The 21,433-nt window shown below is 45.3% G+C and overlaps 1 protein-coding gene across 4 annotated transcripts; it reads left to right on the plus strand.

The window, feature by feature from the left end:
• Nucleotides 1–1,470: 1,470 nt before the first annotated feature.
• MAP6D1 (MAP6 domain containing 1) lies at nucleotides 1,471–18,490 on the plus strand. 4 transcript variants are annotated; one of them, XR_009959265.1, is made up of 4 exons: nucleotides 1,471–2,054; nucleotides 13,349–13,466; nucleotides 13,610–13,763; nucleotides 16,537–17,111. XR_009959265.1 is itself a non-coding variant. In XM_062582659.1 (3 exons), exons 1-3 carry the CDS (start codon nucleotides 1,528–1,530, stop codon nucleotides 17,219–17,221), a joined length of 843 nt encoding a protein of 280 aa, XP_062438643.1. In that variant the 5' UTR covers nucleotides 1,471–1,527; the 3' UTR covers nucleotides 17,222–18,490. The 4 variants fall into 4 exon arrangements, 2 of the variants coding, with proteins under 2 accessions (XP_062438643.1, XP_062438644.1); XR_009959266.1 differs by lacking the exon at nucleotides 16,537–17,111 and adding an exon at nucleotides 15,278–15,599; XM_062582659.1 differs by lacking the exon at nucleotides 13,610–13,763 and having other exon boundaries at nucleotides 17,024–18,490.
• The last annotated feature ends 2,943 nt before the right edge of the window (nucleotides 18,491–21,433 follow it).

A 21,433-nucleotide genomic window follows, 5' to 3' on the forward strand; every position in this document is an offset into this window, starting at 1 on the left:
AGCATCATTTGTAGTGTGCCAGTGAAAACAGATGACAAAAAAAGGATGTCCTGTTTTTTCTGATAACTGTAAATTCCATTTCTTTTACCAAGATAAAGCGACCTGCCTTTGACTCAAAAGCTGTTTATTTAATAGGTTACTAAACAAAGCAGACTAGTTCCAGAAAAAAAAAAAAAAATCAGAAAACTGATTAAGATGTGGCTCCCTGCATATTCCTAAAAGATGTTTGTAGAGTTTTCAGGCCACAAATGAAATTTAACTTCTTGCATCTCATAGCCAGGACTCTCTCAGATTTATGAGTCTTCTTGCCCTAACTGGACAAGTGCAGGGGGCAGGATCGCAACTGCTAGTTCTACTAGCAAGTGACAAATCATATTTACGGCATGATCACCTGTGAAGGATTTTCTTTACAACCACCGTTAGCTGCGCTTGGAAGAGAGGCGAAACACTGAAGGCGCACATCTGAGTAAGTCCACACCCACATTTCTACCTCTCCTCCCGACCAGAATCAGGCCCAAATCTCGATTGACGTTTAAGCTGCCAGCACAATACAGAGAACAACTACTTAGCTGAACTAAAGCAGTAAATGTTAAGTTTCCTCAGTTTCACTGCATAATTTCTTATTAGACCTCAACAGGTAACAACCAACCACGTAACTAGATCATTACTTTCTAAAATGAGGTACCTGTCTAGGTAGCTTTTAAAACATGATTTTTCTAATAAATGGCACCTCAGTTTTTCATTTTTTATTCATGTTTTATTTTGGTAACCTGCCATTAGATTCAGGCTCTTTCTTGATATCGCACTGAATCAGGAATTGTAGGCTGGTATTGCGGCCTGTAGCCACTTATTACATAAGATGTCAGAATAGCCAGATATAACACAGCCTCTGATATAATTCCATCAGCTTCAGCAGTTTCTACCAGAACTGTCTGGCTTTGAACCTAAATGTGCAAGAAAAGATGCGGTTTGCATATAATTTACTGCCTGCTAGAGACTGTATCTTATTAAAAGAATAATAGATGCTTCGACTTTTCTGAGTTAGTAGCACCAAAAAGCATATTAAACCGTTCACATAAGCCAGGAGGTCAGTGTATTATGGTACTCAGCTATCAGAAGCTCTGCATTAACGCCGCACAGCTTTTCGGCGGGCCCGGATGGCTCGGTCCGTGCGCGCCCGCCGCCCCCCCGATCCCAGGCGGCAGCACCCGCTCTGAGCCGCCGCCACGCAGCGCCGCCGGCCGGGGAGGCAGCCCCGCTCCTCGCCCGGGGGGGCCGTGCCTGGCGGCCGCACCGGCCCGTCCGGGCGCGGGGCGGCCCTAACGCGTCCATCGCCCGGGGCGGGCGCCTCCGCCGGCCGCAGCGCTGCTGCTGCCGCCCGGGCAGCGGCTGCCGCCGGCGGCCGCGCCAGGCGCGGGCGGCCCGGGGTGACGCGCGGCGGCCGCCAGCCCGGAGGGGGCGGCGGGAGGAGGGACCCGCGCTAGCGCGGCCGCTGCCGCACGGCCGGCGCCGCTCCGCGGCCGGGCCATGGCCTGGCCCTGCATCAGCCGCGTGTGCTGCCTGGCCCGCTTCTGGAGCCAGCTGGACAAGTCCGACCTCTCCGTGCCGCTCACCATCCACAACTACTCGGACATAGAGGAGCAGGAGGGCGGCGGCGGCCCCCCGCGCGGCGCAGCGGCTGGGAGCCCCCCGCGGGCCGGCGGCCGGCTGCCCGCCGCCCCCCGCGCCCCCGCCGCCCGCAGGGGCTCGGGCGACGGGGGCGCCCGCAGGAAGGGCCCGGCCGGCGCTGCGGGCGCCGCCGCCGCCGAGCCCTTCGCGGCGGAGACCCAGTACCGGCAGGACTTCAGAGCCTGGCCGGTCCAGAGGAGAGACGCTTTCCCCTGGATCGGCTCCGGCGGCGACTGCAGGAGGAACGGGGCCGCCGCCCCCGGCAGCTCCGTCTACGTCCTGCCCGCCGGGGACGCGGAGGGGAGGCCGGGCGGCAGCAGGCACAGCGGCTTCCCGCAGCTCTGGCCCCGCTCGCGGGCGGACGGCGCCCACACCACCTCGTACAGGTAACGGCGGCGCCCGGCTCCCCGCGACCGCGCGCGGCCCGGCCCGGCCCGGCCCAGGGGTGCTCGGAAACGACCGCAAAGGGCGGCGGGGGGGGGGGGGGGGGGGAGGGGGAGGCGAGCCGGGCACCGGGCTAAACCCCTCTGCCCCAGCGGCTGCACTCGCTTTTGAAAGCGCCGTCGTTAAAAGCGTCCCTTCTGCCAGCGGTACCCCCCTTAGCGGAGCACCGTTTCGGCCTGTGCAGCTTTGCATGTCTAGAGCACGCGTAGCATCTGCCAAAACGGCCGGCTGAGCCTGCGAGCATTTTCTAGCTCTCGACGCTTTAGAATAGAGGATACGGGAGCAAGCCCTTGCACAGGACCCATGCTGCCTCCAAAGCAGGGCAATGCTCCAAGCACCCGCTTTGGGAAGGCGCAGCAATTTCTACAGCCAGCTGCACTCATCAGAAGTTGCACTGAACCATAGTCCCCAAATCTGTGCGTGCCATAATTGCATTACTGTAAACACCTGGGATGCCACATCCAAGGTGAGCCAAATATGGCTCAAAGCTCAGGCAGACATGAAGACAGCTGGGACATACCCCAAAAAGATGCAGTCTAAACTGGTAACGACAATAACGTGTAGGGGGAAAATTAAGTATCACAATCTACCTCTCCTAGAGGGCTTTTTAAATTGATTGATTTTTTTTTTGTTATTGATGCCTTCTTTTCCCTTTGATCACTATGACCAATTATAAATGCTTGTTTTCTGGAATAAGCAATAAGGCTGGATGCACCCAAATTCAGCCATGATTCTCATTAATTCTCATTCATATGCACCCCGGGGAGAAAGGGGATTTGAGCTGCTGTGTGGTCAATACTAAATATTGCATCAATGCTCCCTAATAATAATGGTAATACAACTATTAAGCATATTGACAGTATAATTAATCTTATTCTAGTAGAATCGCAAGTATTTAGACCTTAATGATCTATTATGCACCTAGGACACATTTCCCTTTGTAATTGCCATTCATCAGATTATTTATCAAAGAGCTTTTAAGAAAAAAAACACAGGGTCCCTGGGAAGGGTTATAATCCTACATGTGAGCACAGGCTACAATGATGCAAATGCACTGATACAAATGCAGCTACATATTGTCTATGAAAATGGCAACTGTGCAGTATTTGAATCTATGCAATACTTTATTCTTTGACATGTCTCACAGATTACTGTTGAGGAAAAGTGCTTCTGAGTTTTGAAGTGGTGGAAGAAGTGCCTTGTAAGGCTTCAAAAGAGAAACCTGTCTAAAACAGCAATAGCAAGGCTGATCTTTCCGAAACATATCCATCTTCAGACTGTTGTTTAAACCTCCCCCTGCTTCGTCAGTCCGACCCCAAGCCAGGGGCACATTAAACATTCATTAGAATCACAGCTTCTGTCAGAGAAGAGCCACTTTTCACACCCTCCTTCCCTCCGACTACTCTGTTCTTGCACAGGGCTCACAACTCCAACAAAAGCGCAACAATTTCACAGATGAAGCACATGGTGAGGGTGAGATACCAGCCAGCAAATCAAAACAGAAGTTTTAGGAAAAATAAGAAGCCAAGTTGTCCAAGAACTCATCACGGCCTGTGTGTGGGAACTCTGTGCACTGAAGGCAGAGGCATGAGCAAGGCCAGCTACACCAGCATGAACTCCTCACATAACACATTTAAGCTGTTGGAAGGTTACACACTATAACTAACGTAGGCAGGCATACCTAAAACAGCAGCTAGAGCATTAGTCTGCTAGTTTAGGCCTACACAGCTGAAACCACCTTTGCCTCACTCCAGTAATTCCCACAGTTTCTCTGAATTATCATCTAGCACAACATCTTCCATTTGCTCAGTTTAAGAAACCCCCACACGGCTGAAAGCAGCTGAACACGTTCTAGACTAAGTCACAGGAGTCACAACAAGCAGCAAAAATAACATCCACAATAGCTTCCCAGAGCAGAAGTCTGCTTTGATACACGTTAGTTGCTTTTTCCTTTTCTAAACAAGGTTAAACAGGATCGAAGTGGCTAGTACTTGGCAGGGTTACTCTCTTGCAACACTTAGGGTGCTGAGTTTTTATTTGGTAATTTAAACCATGCTTATGACACAAAAACATCCTATTAGTGCTGGAAAAGCTCCTCATTCGAGGCTGAGAAGAGGGGAGCCACCTTTTACAAGTCACAGACCAACAGCCACAAGAATATTTTCACTAATGATACCACATTACAGTCCTCCCTCCCTCCCTCATACCTCACTGTGCAGCGTCCCAGTCTGTAAACATCTACCTCATCTTCAGGCAATAGGTGAACAGCAGCACTAGGTTTTCTTCATCTTCCTGCTTGACAAAAGCCAGAAAGATCCTCCTTGCTCTTTAGCAGGGTCCTTAGCAGCCATGCATAACCACCACCTTCACCAACCTCCAGCAACAAAAACCTGCCCTGATTCTTGTAGGTACTAATCAGGGAAAAGCTGACCCACCTGGCCCTGCCAGTGGGTAAGGCAGCTGCTGAGCAAGTAAAAAAGGCAAATCAGCTGTAGTGCAGGTAGAGCAAAGGCATGTTTTCTGCTAGAGGGGAGGGTTAGCAGGTGTGGGCCTAGCCTGCCGGGGTTGGCCTGAGAGGAGGCAGCTGGACGGTGCTGGCTCTTGAGGAGGAGGTTGGGCGAATTAGGTAATGCCCTAAAGCACTGAGGGGAAAGGGACGACGTGCCTGCACCGCAGCGGAGACCAGTGGTGGTAGGGCAGCTCACTAGAGGGGCTTAGGTATGGAAAACACTCTAGTTCTTGGTCTGGTCCTCCTGTTTCTTTTCTAGGGGAGACCTTTGGGTAGGTTCTGCCTCTTTGGGTGTTACAAGAGTTAGAGATCCTGCACTGAGCAGGTAGGACAGCCCTGAGGGCAGGGCCCCTTTGCAGGCGTTCAGCTGCCTCCATTCATTTGGAGTTCTGCTAGACTCTGAATGAAGTCAAAGGCTAATTGGTCTCTATGGGGGAAGTTCAGCTACACAGACCAAGTCAGATCAATACAAACTGCACAAAGAAGGAAAAACTGGGATGTGCTCCCATTGCGAAAAGATCCCAGGGACTGCTGCAGCGTTGCAGTAGATTACACCTTACTAGCACTGAAAGACAAGGAGCAGGGAGCTCAGAGCAACCCTGCCTGCCCTCCCTGAAGGTCTTGCCCTTCAGGGTCATGGTAGCAGCTTTTCCCTTTCAGCAGCAAGTCACAAGTACTACCTACTTCTGACACAGTAGCGATTTGCACACCATCAGCTGTAGTACTAAGTTTGAATGCATTTAGCAGGTGTTCTAGGGGGAGGAAAAAAAAAAAAAAAGAGAGAGAGAGAGAGAGAGGAAAAAAAAAAAAAAAAAAAAGAGGAGGCTTCCTGGTTCTTACCTCCATTCTGTGGTGGATGAGAGAAGTTGGTGCCCTCAGCAGCCATCTGCCAGCTGTCCCCTAGTGACTGTTCGTTGGGTGTCACATTCTTCTTGTTTTATTAGAAGACAACAGAGATGGAGCCACAGCCCCTCTGCCAGGGCTGGCCTAGTGCAGAGAAAAAGCCCTGTTCAAGGTTCAGTGATTGCTGTTTCTGCAATGAAATGCTTTGAGCAGGTGTTCAAGTGTACCTGGCTTGTGCTAGCAGACCAAGGGGGCGGAGGCACAGAAAGTAAGCAGACCAAATTGGGGGTGCTGATCAGCAGCATTTCTTGCTCACAGAGTACAGTCACACAAATGGCCTTTTTCAGTTTTGTTTTGTTGCTTTCATGTAAAGAAAATGATATGGAAAGAGCTAACGTCACTTAAAGGGTTAAGCACCCGATGTGCTACTGCTAATGTCACTGCTAGCGATGCTGAAAACCCACGTTCCTGCGTGAGTACTCAGCATGCTCTGTGGCACTATGCTTGCAGAGAGGTCCTCCCCACCAAACCAGGTATCACAGACCGAAGGGGGATGACATCCCTCTCCCCTCCATAACCATGGGATTCAGCCACAGAGCAGATTGCTTTGCTGTCTATACTATTTACCTACCTTCAAACACTGCTTCTGCAGGAGGGCAAAGTGAATTGTGGTGACCAGTTCACACTGAAAAGCATCTTATTTCAGCTGTGTGGAAGGAAGAAAAAAGGTCCCTACGCACATGTTCAGCACTGTATGGGATTATGGCACATTCCTGAGCTAGTAGGGTTAAGAACACTGTGAGGAGCTCCATCCTTGATCCAGTAAGATATTTAAACACATGCTTAACCTTAATAATGGAAGTAAAGCTTTTATAATCAAGGCTTAAAGTTATCTTTACATACTTAAGTATCTTGCTGCTTGGGGAAATTAATACTGAAGCCCCTGACTTTTATGGTATTTAAGATGTAAGTTTGCTTGGGGCAGGCAATCTGGGATTGTTGTAGAGAGACTTCCCATAGTCTGGCTGGGAAACGGCTGGAGGAGAAAGGAACAGAGACTTGGGAAGAGAAAATAAGGGCACTTGGGAATAGATGCTCAAGAGAGAATCTCCCTTCAGAATTAAAATAGAGAACAATTCAAGGGTGTTGCATAAAGCTAGCAGGAAGTTCCTCCACTCAAAGTGCACCCAATCCTGTATTAGAAGAAAGAGAGAAAGGGGATAATCACAGAAATGAAGACCTTGAGACCTGCCTACACACTCATTCACACAATTCTCTGACAGATGAGAGGGTGCTAGCTCACACACGGTATGTGCTCCTCGCCAGTCTGTCTGCAAATGGGACAAACCCCAAGACCTCAACCCAAGGCAATGGTTTGAGGCTTGAGGGTTTTTTTTCCCCAGTCTTTCAGTCCCAGTTTTTTGCTGCTGCTTCTCTCTTGTGCAATATGAGCAGCTTCAAGTACTGTTTGACCTTGCTACAGATGAGAACCAAGACAGGAAGAAGCTAGATTCATCCTGTGTGGTCTTAAAAATTTCCAGTGGAAGAGACTCACTCGGAGAGCCACAGCTGTCAAGTGATCTTTAGACATCACACTTCATTCACTTTTCTTCTGTTTTCCTCCTCTATAACTCCTATTTGCTGATCTCTCTACCCTTCAACTCTTTCCTCTGTCCCTCTATCTTTTCTTCCACCACCCCCACTTCTTTCCCCCCAGTCCTCTCCTTACACTGAATGGACATACACTGTGCTCTGCTGGCTGGACAGAAGAACGGGCACAATTTGCTCATGCATCCAAGGCTTGGAAAGGCCTCCAGCATCCCATTTCTATCTGATGCATCTCAGAGAAGGAGCAGTTTGACTGCTCCATCACCCAAGAGCGCTTCTGTCTGTTCCTCTCAGGAAGCTCTCACTGCTGCATCCATGACCCATGTTTTTTGCCACCTTCAGTTGGCTAGGAGTTGCCCTGATCTAGTTAGACCTTTGCTGTACCTCCTCTATACTCCAGCAGTGTGATATACCTAGGCAGGCAGCCACCAGCCCTTAGGAAAACTCCAGCTAGCAGAAAATGCTGCAGCACACATGCTCACCAACACAGGCTGCCTCTCTTCTGCTCTTCATCCTGGCCTCTCGTGGGATTTCCAGCCAAGTCAAGATCTCTGCATTCTGAGATCCCCAGTGGCACAGACTCAGCATATCATCTGAAACAGAATCGCTGGTCTTTCAGCTGTGCTTTGGCAAAACAAAACCATCTCTACTGAAAGGGTAGTGGTACATCTGTGCTAGGAACCTGGCTGAGCTGCCACAAGGAGTTTCCTCAGAGTTACATATCAGATCCCACCACCTTCTGCCCTGAATCCCAAGCACTCCGCTTCACTCTGCCTTCTCCAAAGGAGGTCAATAGCGTGTCCTTCAAAAAGGAAATCTTAACAATAGAAACACCTATACTGTGCATACAACTTTCCCTTTGAAGAGAGAGTGCGACCAATGTTATTTATACCTATTAAGTCTCACTGGAGTGCCTAGATATTACAATGAAGATGGCAGGGGAAGAATAAATGCAGACTAGCTCAGGCAGTGTAACTTGGAGTGTTGTATTCAGCTACACAAAATGAGTTTTTTCTGTATTTCTTAAACCAGAAAGAAAATTTTAATGCAGTTATACAAAATGCCACCAATAATTAATCATGCAGAGCAACCCATGACATAAAAATTAGGTATTAAAACGCCAACTGTGAGTGGCATTGGTGGTGTACTACAGGTCAAAGGAATTCTGCAAGTGCTGAAGGTAAATCTGCCTGGAAATGCCAGCTCCCAACACTGCAGACACCACATTCTGTGTTTGATTTCCATCCCTTACCTTTGCCTCCTCACCCACCACATGGTGACATTAAAAATGCCCTCCATCTCAGTCAAAAAGATTTCACAGGCAACTTTCTCCGCAAAGCCAGAAAACCTTTGGGTGGCACACCAAACACCTGAGCAGCTGCGTATCCCTGAGCTCCTAGCAGTGTGGATTACAGCAGGCAGCTAGCAAAAATGCTGCTCTGCATGTTGAAGGAACCCAAAGACCAACTAGTTTCTCATAGCTGAACCTATCACTTCTAGAACACGTCACACGATCTGACAGGCTGCCTTGTCTGGAATAATTGCAGTGCCAGCTGGCTGAGTGCCCAGTGACCTGGGCAGGCAGGAAGGCATAGGGCACTACAGCACAGCAGTCTTTGCTCTGATGGAGCAAACTACTAGGCCAGACAGCAGGGGTGAGGGAGCTGTTGAGTTACCATCACTGCTCTGTCACATTTGCCCTTTATATGGTCTCAGATGGGTCTGAACCCAATGTATGCCTCCATATCTCCAGTGTGGCTCAGCCTGGACCAGGCAGGTAGGGCTACTAAGGACGGACTGATGTCTGATGAAGCTTGCATAGGGGGCACAGTGGCAAGCAGGAGACAGCTCTCCCAGGTCCAGCCACGCTAGTTAACAATGATGTATCCTTCCACATGCCTTTGCAATAGGGATCTTCTAGTAGAAGCTGCTGCTTTTGTCTACAAAAGCACCTGAAATGGTGCAACAAAAGCCCATGGTGGTGCTCTACAGCTGGAATGACTGGTTAGGATCAGATCAGAGAGCCAAAGTCATGACAATACAAGTTTTCAGGTGGTTTAAATCCTCATAGCATGGACAAACAGCACATCAGAGCAGCCTCTCAATGCAAGGAAAAAGAATCAACTCATTTAAAAGCAACCTTTCTATCTCATATATGAAAAAAGCTGCCCAACAGACCTAAGAGTACAAGTAGTCCTGCTCACCCAAAAGATGGAAATGGCACATAACTATTATTTAATTTAAACAGTTCTCTTCCAAGTTAGGCTTTGTATTAACCTTCTGGTAATAATAACAATCCAATGACTTTTTTGTTGTTATTGTTTACAGTATACACTAACTCTACTGCCACTTACTTGGTTTCCAGTTACTGCTATGGGGTTAAACTGTCCCAGCAGGCCATAAGCCTTTCAGCTCTCCAGAGTGCACTTATTCATACCTTCCCTCCTAGACAGCTCATATCCTGACACCTTAGAAGAGAAGAAATTCTGTTCCCCAGGCTCTATTAACCAATTAGGAGAAAGAGCAATGACTGACAAATCAGTGATTTATGCGATCAAAGCAGTTCCACAGAAAACTTACACAGTTAGCTACCAATACCTTCTTAATATTGATTCTGTAGCAAGTCAGAGGTGAAGCAGCACCATTACAACCTCTGAGGAGCCCTTTGGATCTCTACAGCTCAGAAGTCCCTTTTTTGTTTTTTCTTTCACCTCCAGCCCTGCCTGCGGGGGCTGCACCTTCTACCCTAAAACACTCCTGCACACTTGCAGGGGCAGGCTGGTGGGTCAGCCCAGAACAAGGGGTTTCATGTTGTACTGTGTGACCCTTTCAAAAACAAGAGTTTAAGTCTCACTGCTGCTCTAGGCTAGTGCCCCTTAAATCTGACAACTGCTGCTATTAGGGAAGAGGGGAGGAGGAAGAGAGGTACAGTGGGAGGAGGAAGATGATTGTCTGCAGCAGCAGCAAGTCTCATGTTCATCTTCAGTAGCAGCTGAAGCAGGGAGTCAAACTGCTTAGGGCTCTCCCCCTCTCCATCCTGCTTTTGTAATTTCCTCTCTGTGTTGTTCTCTGGGTATTAACTCTGTTACTAGTATGGTCTTGGACAAGGCATCATTCATGGTGGTCAAAGCAGGGAAGAAGCAACATGCAGCTGAGCTGGTTCTGACACTCTGGCTTTCTCAAACACTGCACCAGGGAGCACAACCAAGGAGACAAGTCACTAAATCTCAACAGAGCCTTAAATTAACAGAGTAACATTAGAAATTAGATCGTTCCTCCTCCCCTGCCTCCAAGTAGGCTGAATGCTCAGACACATTTTGATTTCATTTGTTACTCTATGACTAATTTCTAGTCAAGTTAGAGAGCCAGCATTTGTCTTCTCACTCCTTTTAACTCTTAGCTATTCAGCTGCAGATGAATGTTTGTATCCTGCAAGCTGGAAGGTAGAGCTGTTAGCTGTATTTTCTGGACCAAATGTTGTCTAGGATCATTTTCATTTCTCCCCCCCTTTTATTTATTTAATTAAGTCCCTCAGGTCCCAGAAGGAACAATTCATCCCCATTTCACCCAGCTCTCCCTTCTGAGGGTTCTGAGTTTCTCCAGGGGGAAATCTGGGGTCCAGCTAAGAAAGGCTTCTGTGAGTCTCAGCCATGACTGTATTTGCCCTCACACGGCTGTTTCTATGAGTGAAGGCACAGCATTTCCCCATTGCACGTAGGTGTTTCAAACAGTTTTGGCTATCCAGGCAGAGAGGAAGACAATTTGGCTTCCAGCCAACATGAGAGTCCTATGATCCAAAAGCCAGCATTTGGGGGTCCTCAGAATCAGCAAATGATCTGTTACCAAGCAATGAGACAGAGCTGGTTGTGGAGACAGGCAGCACAGTCATTCATTGAAAGACTAGGGACATACTCTGTTTCAGTGTAATACAGCAGGGAGACCAGCAGTCACAAGGATAAATAGTTAAGAAACAATACCATCAATATCCTTAAGGCAAGCCAGCTTTATATGGAACAGCAGGTTCAAGTGCCTGGAAACTGCTGGGATGTAAATAAGGGCTTTGTACCATTTAGCTGGTATTTTGCCCAGCAGCTGGATGTCCTCCCTTTGGCTGCAGAGCAGAGCTCAAATTTAATTCACATCTGGGATTCCCCTCTGCAAGGTTGCCTTTCTGCAAGGTACTTCTGTACCCCCAGGTGCTATAGAACAGTAACAGAACCACCAGCCACCAGAAGAGCCAGCCACACACTCACCTACTGCTTGAGCAAGTTTGCAAAGCAAGACACAGAGCAGGTGAAAGGCAATCCAATTACAGACAAAATTTGCAGTATGCATGGACAGCCCTAATGGGGGTCTGTTTTTGCTTTTTTGCAGGAAGCTCCGCTATTGAGCAACATCCGTTACTAATCCAGAGTAGATTTAAGAACTTACTTTGCCACCACGTCAGCTGACAAGCTGCTATCTAGCCTTGGCTGTGGGCTCCTGCGCTGGCACTCATCCGCCTTAACCAGAAAATGGTGTGGGCAGATAATTCATTAAAGAAACAATCACTTAATTTTTTTTTTCTATTTCTGGTTTCTGTGTTAGACGCTCCAGGGCTGCACCCTGCATCTATAAATCAAATGAGGAAAGAGATAGCATTTTAAGGCTGAACCTATGTTTAGAAATCAATCAATCAATCCATAACGCAGTGGATGTTTTAACAACATACTAAAAAGACCAAAATCAAACCACACATTCTAAAAAATATTCCACATTTACATACTTTAACTACTAAGAGTTTTAAAGAGGAGTTTTCAGCTACTATCAAAATGGTAAATAATATTTAGAAAAAATGAAAACTAGAAAGGCTGTGATCAAAGCTAAGCTTAGCAAATTAAAACAGCCTATTTCTCTAGCCTGAATGTGGCTCATGACCCAGTCTTACCTTTGATCTTGTCTATAATGGACTGATAAAGTGGAGTTACTATTTTTATTTTTATGGAGTTACTATTTTTTTAGCACTGCAGCAGGTTGCCCAGAGAGGTTGTGGAATCTCTTTCTCTGGAGATATTCAAGGCCTGCCTGGATGCAACCCTAACATGGTCTAGGTGACCCTGCTGAGCAGGGAGGTTGGACTAGATGATCTCCAGAGGTCCCTTTCGATCTCAACCATTCTGTGTTTTTATACATGCTAAGTGTAAACATAAAGTTTACTAGATACTAGCCACTAAACACCTCTTACAGAGGTTTCTAACATATAAAAAAAAAAAAAGAAAAAAGAAAGAAAGGACAAGTTACTTTACGTCTTTAACTAAGAGTGTGACATTTCTCATACGGCATACTTACAGATTCAGTGCATACGCTTAAAAAAGCTACCATTCCCTTCAGTCACTGCCTGCCTGTGCCAACTTTCTGCTCTATGAAACAGCTTATAGCGTCATTGAAGGTGGTCAGCACAAACTCAGTGAGTTTGCTTAACAACATAAAGGAACAAGGGTGGTCTTCCACTCTCAGCCATGTGGTGCGCACAGCTTAAACCATGCTAACATGACTGTTTGAAAATATTCAGCCAAGCTGCAGGAGTTACTGTGGAGAAGTTATCATGCCGTAAAGTCACAGCTTGGCTAACCTTCTCACACAGACCAACCTTTTGCTAGAAAAGCCGCCTGAATTGGTTACCAGACACACATACAAACAGAGCAGACTTCTGTCCTCTCCTGAAAGAGCAAATATTACTACGGCACTCAGAGTCCTATTTAGAAGGGCACTGGTGTGGCCTATCTGTCACAGAAGGGACAGACAAGCAGAGTGAAGGCTACAGGAGGACACCAACAGCCTAGCTAAGCCACACTCTGGCATGCTGCTTTTCAGCATTATTGAAACATGCATCTTTCCAAGTGGGAAGTCTCTGTACCCATTTTTCCAGGTATCACTACTCAAAGTAACAGTCACCTAAGCATCATTTTCTCAAACATTATCATGCAAAACAAAAGCACTTACCCCTATGTGAAGGAAAATAACAGTTGAAGCATCTGCCAGTTGAGATGGGGCCTTCCTTCTGATGCATTTCTGGCTAAGTTGTCACTTAGCCCACTTTCTGGGCTTTCGAAGAGAAGCAGCTCTCTAGGCTCATTTCCTCTTTTATTCTAAAATGGTTAGCCTCAGATGAGTTCAATATTGTGAACTGATTCTATCTAGTTTTGCCTTTTGGGTTTGCCCCCATTCTGAACAGAAATACTATTTCCCTGTGTATTGCATATTATGGCTTCTTTTGTCTTGACAATCTTGTTTCAGGCAAGAATATCGCCCATGGACTGGAGCAAAACCATCCAAACCTATAAAGACAAAGCAAGGCTTCATTATCCCAGAAGAACATTTTGTTCAAGAGACAAGCTATAAAGCAGATTTTAAGGTAATTATCACTTCTTAAAATCTCAATGTCTGTGTGGGTAAAGCCCAAAACATGCATTAGCAACTCCTCATTTGTTAACCAGTGTGGCGTGTGTAGAATAAAGCCATGTTCTCATTGACCGCTCTTTCCTCATTGTCTATTAGGTAATGTGGCCATCCCTTGCTTTCAGAGAGACATGCTAGAAAATGTTTTATCGTAACTTAACATAATTCAACCCTGAGACCAAGATTTTAAACTGCATGAAAGTCGGGCAGTTCAAGATTTGCGATTCCCACAATTGGATACCTTATGTACAAGGTGTGTGTCATTATATATCTTTGTGTAAGGTCTATTTAACACCCTCTGTACATACTGAGAATGCAGTCTGTGCTACTTCTGTCTTCTGCTAAGTTTAGGGCTGTAGTGGGAGACTTAGACCTTCAAAGTTAGTATTAACCACCGATAAATGCTTGATTGGAAATGTCTGCATATTGTTGCCTAAAAAACTCCACCCACCCAAACAGCACAACATTCCTATGCTATGGGAAGGGGAGAAGCTTCCATCTCTACCATCATCAAGCAGAATATAGCTATAGAAAGTGCACTCAGGCCTATTAGACTTCCTTAAGCTTTTCCTGTGAGTTTCTATGACTTTCCATACCAGCATGAGATGTTTTCTTGTTGGCCAAACAAACCTAAGCATTATTGTAAAATCTATGAGAAAACATTCTCTCTGCTCAGCATTTTCCCTGATGGGACCCCAAATACTCAGTGTCCGACTAATGAAGAAAAGACTACACACAGACAAGGCCCTAATTTAGCAGCTTTTTGCATTAGGCCACCAAAGAGAACTATGCTTCACAAACAGCTGCAAAAGCTGATCACAGACTACATTAACTGACTTGGGGGCCACTGGACTAGATGATCTGCAGAGGTCCCTTCCAACCTCAACCATTCTGTGAAAGCAGAGCATGGCCAGGGCAGAATTACCCAACTGCATTGCGTGGTACCATTAGAGATAACAGCAGTTACTCCAGAGCCATTTGTAAAAAGTAAATCTTTGCCTTGGAGGAGATGAGGAAGAGATGTTTAGTCAGCAGACAGCCAAATGCCTCCTCCACAGAGGATTGCTGGCTCAGAGCTGTGACAAAGCATACAATGAATGTATCCAACTCAATTAAATGGGGGACAACGGCCTAAGGCAAAGCGAGAGAGAATTTGCAAATCCTATCAAAACTGCCTCTTTGCTCTGAATAACCTGGGATATTTTCTGAGGTGCAGCAATAAGGACAAAAGGGTTAGGACTCTAAAGGGGCAAAATAATGTCTCAGGCTCTCTGGCCTGAGACCTTCAGACCTGCAGGAAGAGGGACAAAGCAGAGACAGATAGCAAGATGGTAGTAATGGGAAACGCCAGTCAGACAGCACTGGCCTGCCAAGTCGTCCAGGGAAGAATATAGTGCCACCAACGGGCCAAGATGCATAGTGCTGCCTGAAAGATACACTCCCCTCCTCTGCTTTCAATGTTACAGACAGGCTCACAAGGAAAGGGTCCTAGATGAACCCATCAGAGCCCCTATCCCAGTTCCTTACAAAATGAAAAAGAAAGCTGGAATCCCAGAGACAAATACATATTACTAAAGATACAATACTGTAGACTATGTAAGCAAAGGCCCCAGGTGTCCCACTGGGGCCTTTCTAGCACAGTCAGCAAATGTAAAGTGTAGTTTAGGATGGAGATGAGGCTGGGGAATCACCAGCTCAAACAGAAGTGAGACTGTCTGAAATACCTGGTTGACACGCGACCATCTGGATTTTCCCTCTTGCCTGAAGCCCATGGATTTGATAGACACCTGAGAAGTCAGTTTTATGTTCTGCTCTGCCTGACTGCATGCAAGATTCGGAATGCTGATTTTTCCCCAGTTACTGAGCACTACACAGACTTTGTTTGTGATGCTACTCTTGTTCCTCAGTATATCCCCAGAGAAGCAGAAAAAATAAACACAACAACTAAAAACAGATCAATAGCTATTTTCCTTTGTCCTAGACACTCTTGTTTTTTGGTCTTGTTCTTCTTTCTCTACTCAGGTAGTGCCATCAAAGTACTTGGCATGAAGCAAAGCTTACCACCACTTTACGTTTTATGGCCAGATTCATCCAGGGTCCTGTGCTGGATGCATAAATAACTATACTTCTGTTTCAAATCCTTTGGGCTTTTAGAATTAGGGAAGAGACAAAAGTGTTCAGGTGTCCCTCCCACTTCAGTACAGTCACAACAGCTACATTTTGGGTGAAATTCTGTCTCCATAGACCTCAATGAGAATTTTGGTCACAAGTATCATGAAGTCATATTTGTTATCTCTCCCTTTTTTCTCCAGATTTGAGGAGTTTATATCCATATCAGAAACATTTCAGTTTCACAATTTATCACAGCCAGAACTCGATACTGTTCTCTTTTTCCTTTGGATACTCCAAGTCTCCACATTTGCAATACACGTAACATGCTCATGGCTCCTTAAAGCAAAAGACTGAAGCATTTTGACATAATCTCAATGGCGTTCTCCAAAAGATTAAGACCGTACACCAGACAAACATCACGGTCATCTCCTCTCATTTTAATCCAGAGGTGTCCAGGGGTGAATTTGTTCAGATGTTTGTAGAGTACATGCCTGTGTGGATTTGTGAGGAGGTCGGCTGTTTGTCTTCCTCAGGTTGGCTCATGGCCACCTCCTGCCAAGGAAATGTCCAGCCATGGTTATCTTCCTGTCACAGCACACACCTTAAGGTCCAAGGGCCTGGTTCTAACAAAATCACTTCTCTGTGGCCAAGCATTACACATCTGCCCTTGAATCATCCTGTAAGCTTAGATCAATCTTAACTATGCCCAGTTAAGAGCTAACACTTACCAGGTAATAGCATATTACAGGGCAGGGCAGAGCAGAGGCAAAATGGTCTAGACTCACTAGAATTCACACTAGAGTTGCACCCTGTGTTGCACTAACATTTTTCCCTTCCTCTCCTGCCCCCACTCACCCCACTAGATTCCAGAGGTGAAGACCAAATTCTCTCCCAATCCTTCTGCTGTTTTCCAGGCACCGTCGCGGATCCTCAACGTCTGAACCTGGACCTCGTTCACATACAGGCAGCTTCAGCATGGGCTGTTTGTTAAGATGTATCACTATGCAATTTTCATGAGGAATATTAAGATCAAAGAATAAGTATTATCAAAAGCAGCTCCAGTGATTAATGATATGTACACACACTTTCTGTTAACACACAAATTGCAAAGCACTTGATTCAGAACTGGCAAAACACACTGCAAGGAATGACCTAGATTTTCATAGAAACAGGTTCATTACTATGCCAGCTGGTATCACATTAGGAGATTGACTTTGGGCAGCAAAGACCGTATTGCAGGGAACATCTCTATGCTTAACTGCACAGGGTGGGAGGGAAAATACAAACAGGATAGACAATTAAAACCAAAAAGTCTTATTTAACAGCACCTCTAAAGTAGGCCAGTGAAAGACAGGAAGTGTCTGGCTGACTTCTGAGCTTCTTGGGTTTTTTTTGAGATAGGAAGCTGGAAAGCTGAATATTTCCAAAATTGGAGAGTTGACAGAGAATCAAGAGGGGACTGAACTTCTGGAGACAGCCCTGACAACAATGCACCAACTCTGTTCAGAGATGATAGCACGGATGGAGTCAGCTAGACACCTACCAGGCTCCTCAGGAGCAGATCTAAAATATCTGTGTAATCTGGACAGCTGTGCTTAGGTTGAGTGTAAATACTGTACATAGATTTTAGCTAAAGCAACTTATGATCCTTTAATGAAAAGGATATGCTTATACTTTTAATAAATGTTAACTCTTTGCATATGCAAGGTGGAAGATAGATTGCCTTGAAATTCCTAAATTATTGCCTGGATAATGGTAATGTTAATGCTAAGAACAACCAGAAGTGAATGTTACTTAGAAACTTAAAAAAAGTAGAATGTAAGACATCCTTCATTTCTAAGATAGATCATATGAAGTGTCATTATTCTAAAGTTATTTTTTCTCAGATTGGTGTAGATTTAACTTTTGCTGAAGTACTTGTGTTTTAAGAAACCATTTTTTAGCCTTTGTTCATCCTATAGTAGGTTTTGAATTTCTATCTCAAGGACTTATGCAATATTATTAGTCTTCTGCTTATACAATGTTTTTCCTAACTATTTGGGGAAAAAAAAAGAAATAGAAAAACTTATTTTGTGTGTTTGAAATGTGTCTGCTAGAATGAAAGGAAACTGTATCCTCAAACTTGAATAGTGGTCAAATATTAATTCACTTGTAATTAAATGTACTTCAACACAGGAGGATTTTCCCCTTTACCACCTTCTAGCTCAAGTCAAAGGCAAACTTAATGAACTTCTGGAATTCTGCAAACACATATCCCTTGCTGGCAATTTCTGTAAGAACGATTTTTGAACTGCTGGCATATGGATTGTACTTGAAACTCATGCAGAGAACATATTCTCACTGCATTATGTGAAGATTTAAACGGTGCCACCTCTGCTAATTATTCAAACAGGACCTATAAACTTAAGGCTAAGCACAAGCACAGGTAACATCCTCAGTAAATTGGGGTTTTCTGGGACAAGGGATGGAACTTCTCACACTTGTCCTTTCATTTGAATCCAGAGGAATATACAGTAGTACCTGTACTTGCCAAAGTCATTGCTTGGGGAGATTCATTTTTCAGGAAATTCATTTGAAACATTCAAACTGCACAAAAGGTTTTGCATGATAGATATTTCTAAAAAAGAATTCAATTTGCTCGATTAATCTCTGTATAATGTTTTTAAGAGTTTCATTCAAACCATATCAGTTCATTTCAATCCTGGACTTTAACAACAGCAGAAAAACACCTATTGCCTATTCAGTTTGTCCTCTTAATTCACTGCATTTCTAAACGAGAGAAAAAACAGATGTGAACAAACCAGTAATTTAAGCTTGTATTTTACCAAATGGACTGGAAGTTAATTTAATAAATTAAAATGTATTTTAGCTATTGGTTCTTTCCCAAGATCCTTCTTGCTGTAAAACATAACCCTTGGATACTCAGCCTCAACAGGGAAGTCTGTAACTGTATTTTTCTCTTCAGTCTACATATGCTGTTGCAAAGGAAGTCAGCATTAAAACTGAGCCTACCTGTTCTCCTAGTCTGCTGCTCTCCTCAGTGAGAAGAAGCTGCACATGCCTGTACCCCATGTGCCCTGCTCTGGCCCGGCACAGTGGGAGATGGCACAAGAGTTGGGGCTGAGGAAAGGAACAGGATAGCTTCTCCATCCTGATTTGGAGTGAGGGGCTGTGGGAGGGATGGCAATGGCTGAGGCATGGTGGGAGGGAGCAAATGCAGGCAATTCCTTCCAGTTATCTCCAACTCCCTGAAACCATCACCATCAAAGTTTAACTCAGTAAAACCCCAGCAGGGCTGCACCTGTTCTGGGGTCCTACAGATGCAGAAGGTCATTAAACCAGATGCAGACCTTCACATCCCCTTTACAAAAGCTTGTTCTCTCACATCTGCCTGGACAGGACAGCAACACATAAAGGACACCAAGCAAGGGGTCAGTTATATTCTTGACTGCACTCACAGCCATGTCATTCACAACCATGAGCAGCCAACTCCTTACTCTTCAAGCTTATCTGCAGGCACAGATCCCTATGAAGGATGATTTCTGAGGCACATTTCAAACCGTGGCATATCTGAATGCTGATTTAAAAGCACAACTGCCTTCAAAGGGAAAACTGTTGCTCGGCAGAATTCATAATTGCTTATGGGATTTTTCTCAGACGCTTTCAAACAGAAAGCAAACTATTCAGAAGGCAGTTAATCAACATAGGGAAATGGTAATGAACCAGTAATACTGATCTGCCGCATTCACCATCAGACAAAGGCTACATCTACTCTGATGTATAATGCCATGCTCCCAAGACCCCCTTTCAGTGCTGCCCTGTTAACAAAGACAAGCAACTTGCCTTTCACCTCATTTCCACTCTGCTGTCTTACACAGATCATAGGCAAATGCTACTAACTTTGAATTTTAAGAATATTGCTTTATAATTGCTTTCAAGAACATTTCTGTAAGTATATGAATGTGTTGACTACACAGCCAGCATCCTCAGATACATAAATTCCAGTTCTCGCTACCCCTCAGGAGACTGCCAGGAGAAAGCCACAGGTTTATGATGCTGTTGTTTGGCTCCAGCTACAGGAGGGAACAACAAAAGGGAAACTAAGCAGGTACTTACCAGCTGAAAGGGACAGGAGATGACGCAGGCTGCTGCCATCTCCAGCACACCTGCTTGTGTGTGGGAACTTGGTCAATTTGACCAAATTCTTCTGAAGAGAGTAAATCTCTTATGCAGGTTTAGCTGGCTCGAGATAGTCACAGTGCAGAGACTGCCTCCACCACTGCTCTCATGCATTTGTGCTCCCCATTGCTCCAAGTTCATTCCAGTCCATCAAGGTTTCTCCACTGTCAATCATTCTGCAAACAAGGGTTATTTGACACACGAAAATCCTTTAAAAGGAAAGTTTTATACCTGAACTGTTGTAATTCACTACCTCTAGCATGGCATTGAACATGCTTGTTTTGTTTCATCTTTTGCTGGCAAGTAACATTTGGCCTGCTGGGATGCTGAGAGCGAGGTTTGTGCCAGCTGCCTCTGTTACTCCAGGGAACAAGGAACATCCACACTTCTGCGCACTCAGGTGAAGTGCTGGTGTGTTATATACCCTCAACGACTCAGGGCAATCTCATTGCCTGAGCTGAATATCTGAAAAGTTACAAGCAATATGTTAATGATTTCTGGGTATGTAAAAAGATTCTTTTTTAAACTGCAGATTTCTCCTTGTGTTGTATGAATTTCTTGTAGGATGAACAACCAGATGAAAATCTCTTACCTCTGCCCTATCCCTACATATCTTCTCTATATGGGCCATCACATGGTAATCCACTACAGTTTATGGCGAACATGTGGGTACCATTGGACCCAGAAAGGCTGTGCTTCCTTCCAGGACAGAGATGGCACAGGATGGCTGGGCAATCCCTCATGCCTGGTAGCTCGTTCTTTTACATCACCAAGTAAGTAAACAGCAACACAGCTACGCTATTTGCTCCAGTGCTAGCTCTGTATACAAATTACTTCATTTTGGAAGCTGACAGTGCAGCACCTTCTGGAGTACTGCAACTGCTGGTATAGCCATGAAACTAAGGCATTAATTATAAGTTAGTCCTTTGATTTCAAGCCTTTGCCAACTGGGAAGACCGCAGAAAGCTATGAATATGCCTTAGAATCAGAGCCAGGTGGCAGCTGTTTGGCAGAGACTATCCTTGCCAGAAGGAAGGCTAATAACAGACCATAAGAAAAATCCTGATGAGTACGTGCCTGCAGAAGGCGTTCTGTGTGAATGCATTTTCATCTCCTGCAAATGACAACCATTTCCTACAGATACATTCATGAATGTGTCAGAGAAGGGTTGCAATATCCACAAGCAAAGACATCAGCTAAAATATTCCAAAAAGCTTTACCACCACCAGCTGAATCCACAGGACAGTCAGCCTTCAATGGCTGTGTTCTCATTTGTTTGGCTCTGGCACCGTAAAAGGCACTGCAGTTTATGCTCAGTTTGAGGGGGCTCTTCTATAGCATCTAGTAGTAACAAGAATCAGTTTTCCAGCACGCCAAGACAAATGTGTGAAAACTGCTCTCAGTCACTTAAGATTTTCTTTTCCCGCAATCTAGTCAATCAAACCAAGAAATTGTATTTTCTTACTTTTTTCTATTCCTCTTCAATCTTTCACACAGCTCAGAGCAAACCAATTATTTGCTCTTTTTATGAGCCACTCTGCAAAATGAGAACTTGGGGGAGCTCAGTCTGCTGAGTTTCTAGCTTCCCTTCCCCAATCTCCCAAAACCAAAAGCTTTTAAAAATAACTAAAA

This window comes from Rhea pennata, chromosome 9 (genome assembly GCF_028389875.1).
Source record: "Rhea pennata isolate bPtePen1 chromosome 9, bPtePen1.pri, whole genome shotgun sequence".
Lineage (NCBI taxonomy): Eukaryota > Metazoa > Chordata > Aves > Rheiformes > Rheidae > Rhea > Rhea pennata.

What these genes read in the sequence shown, in the direction of transcription:
- MAP6D1 (XM_062582659.1), top strand. Translation starts at nt 1,528, where the DNA reads ATGGCCTGGCCCTGCATCAGCCGCGTGTGCTGCCTGGCCCGCTTCTGG. An exon ending in GCCCACACCACCTCGTACAG is followed by an intron (nt 2,055 to 13,348) that starts GTAACGGCGGCG and finishes ATCTTGTTTCAG; the next exon opens with GCAAGAATATCGCCCATGGA. An exon ending in GCTATAAAGCAGATTTTAAG is followed by an intron (nt 13,467 to 17,023) that starts GTAATTATCACT and finishes TTTTTGAGATAG; the next exon opens with GAAGCTGGAAAGCTGAATAT.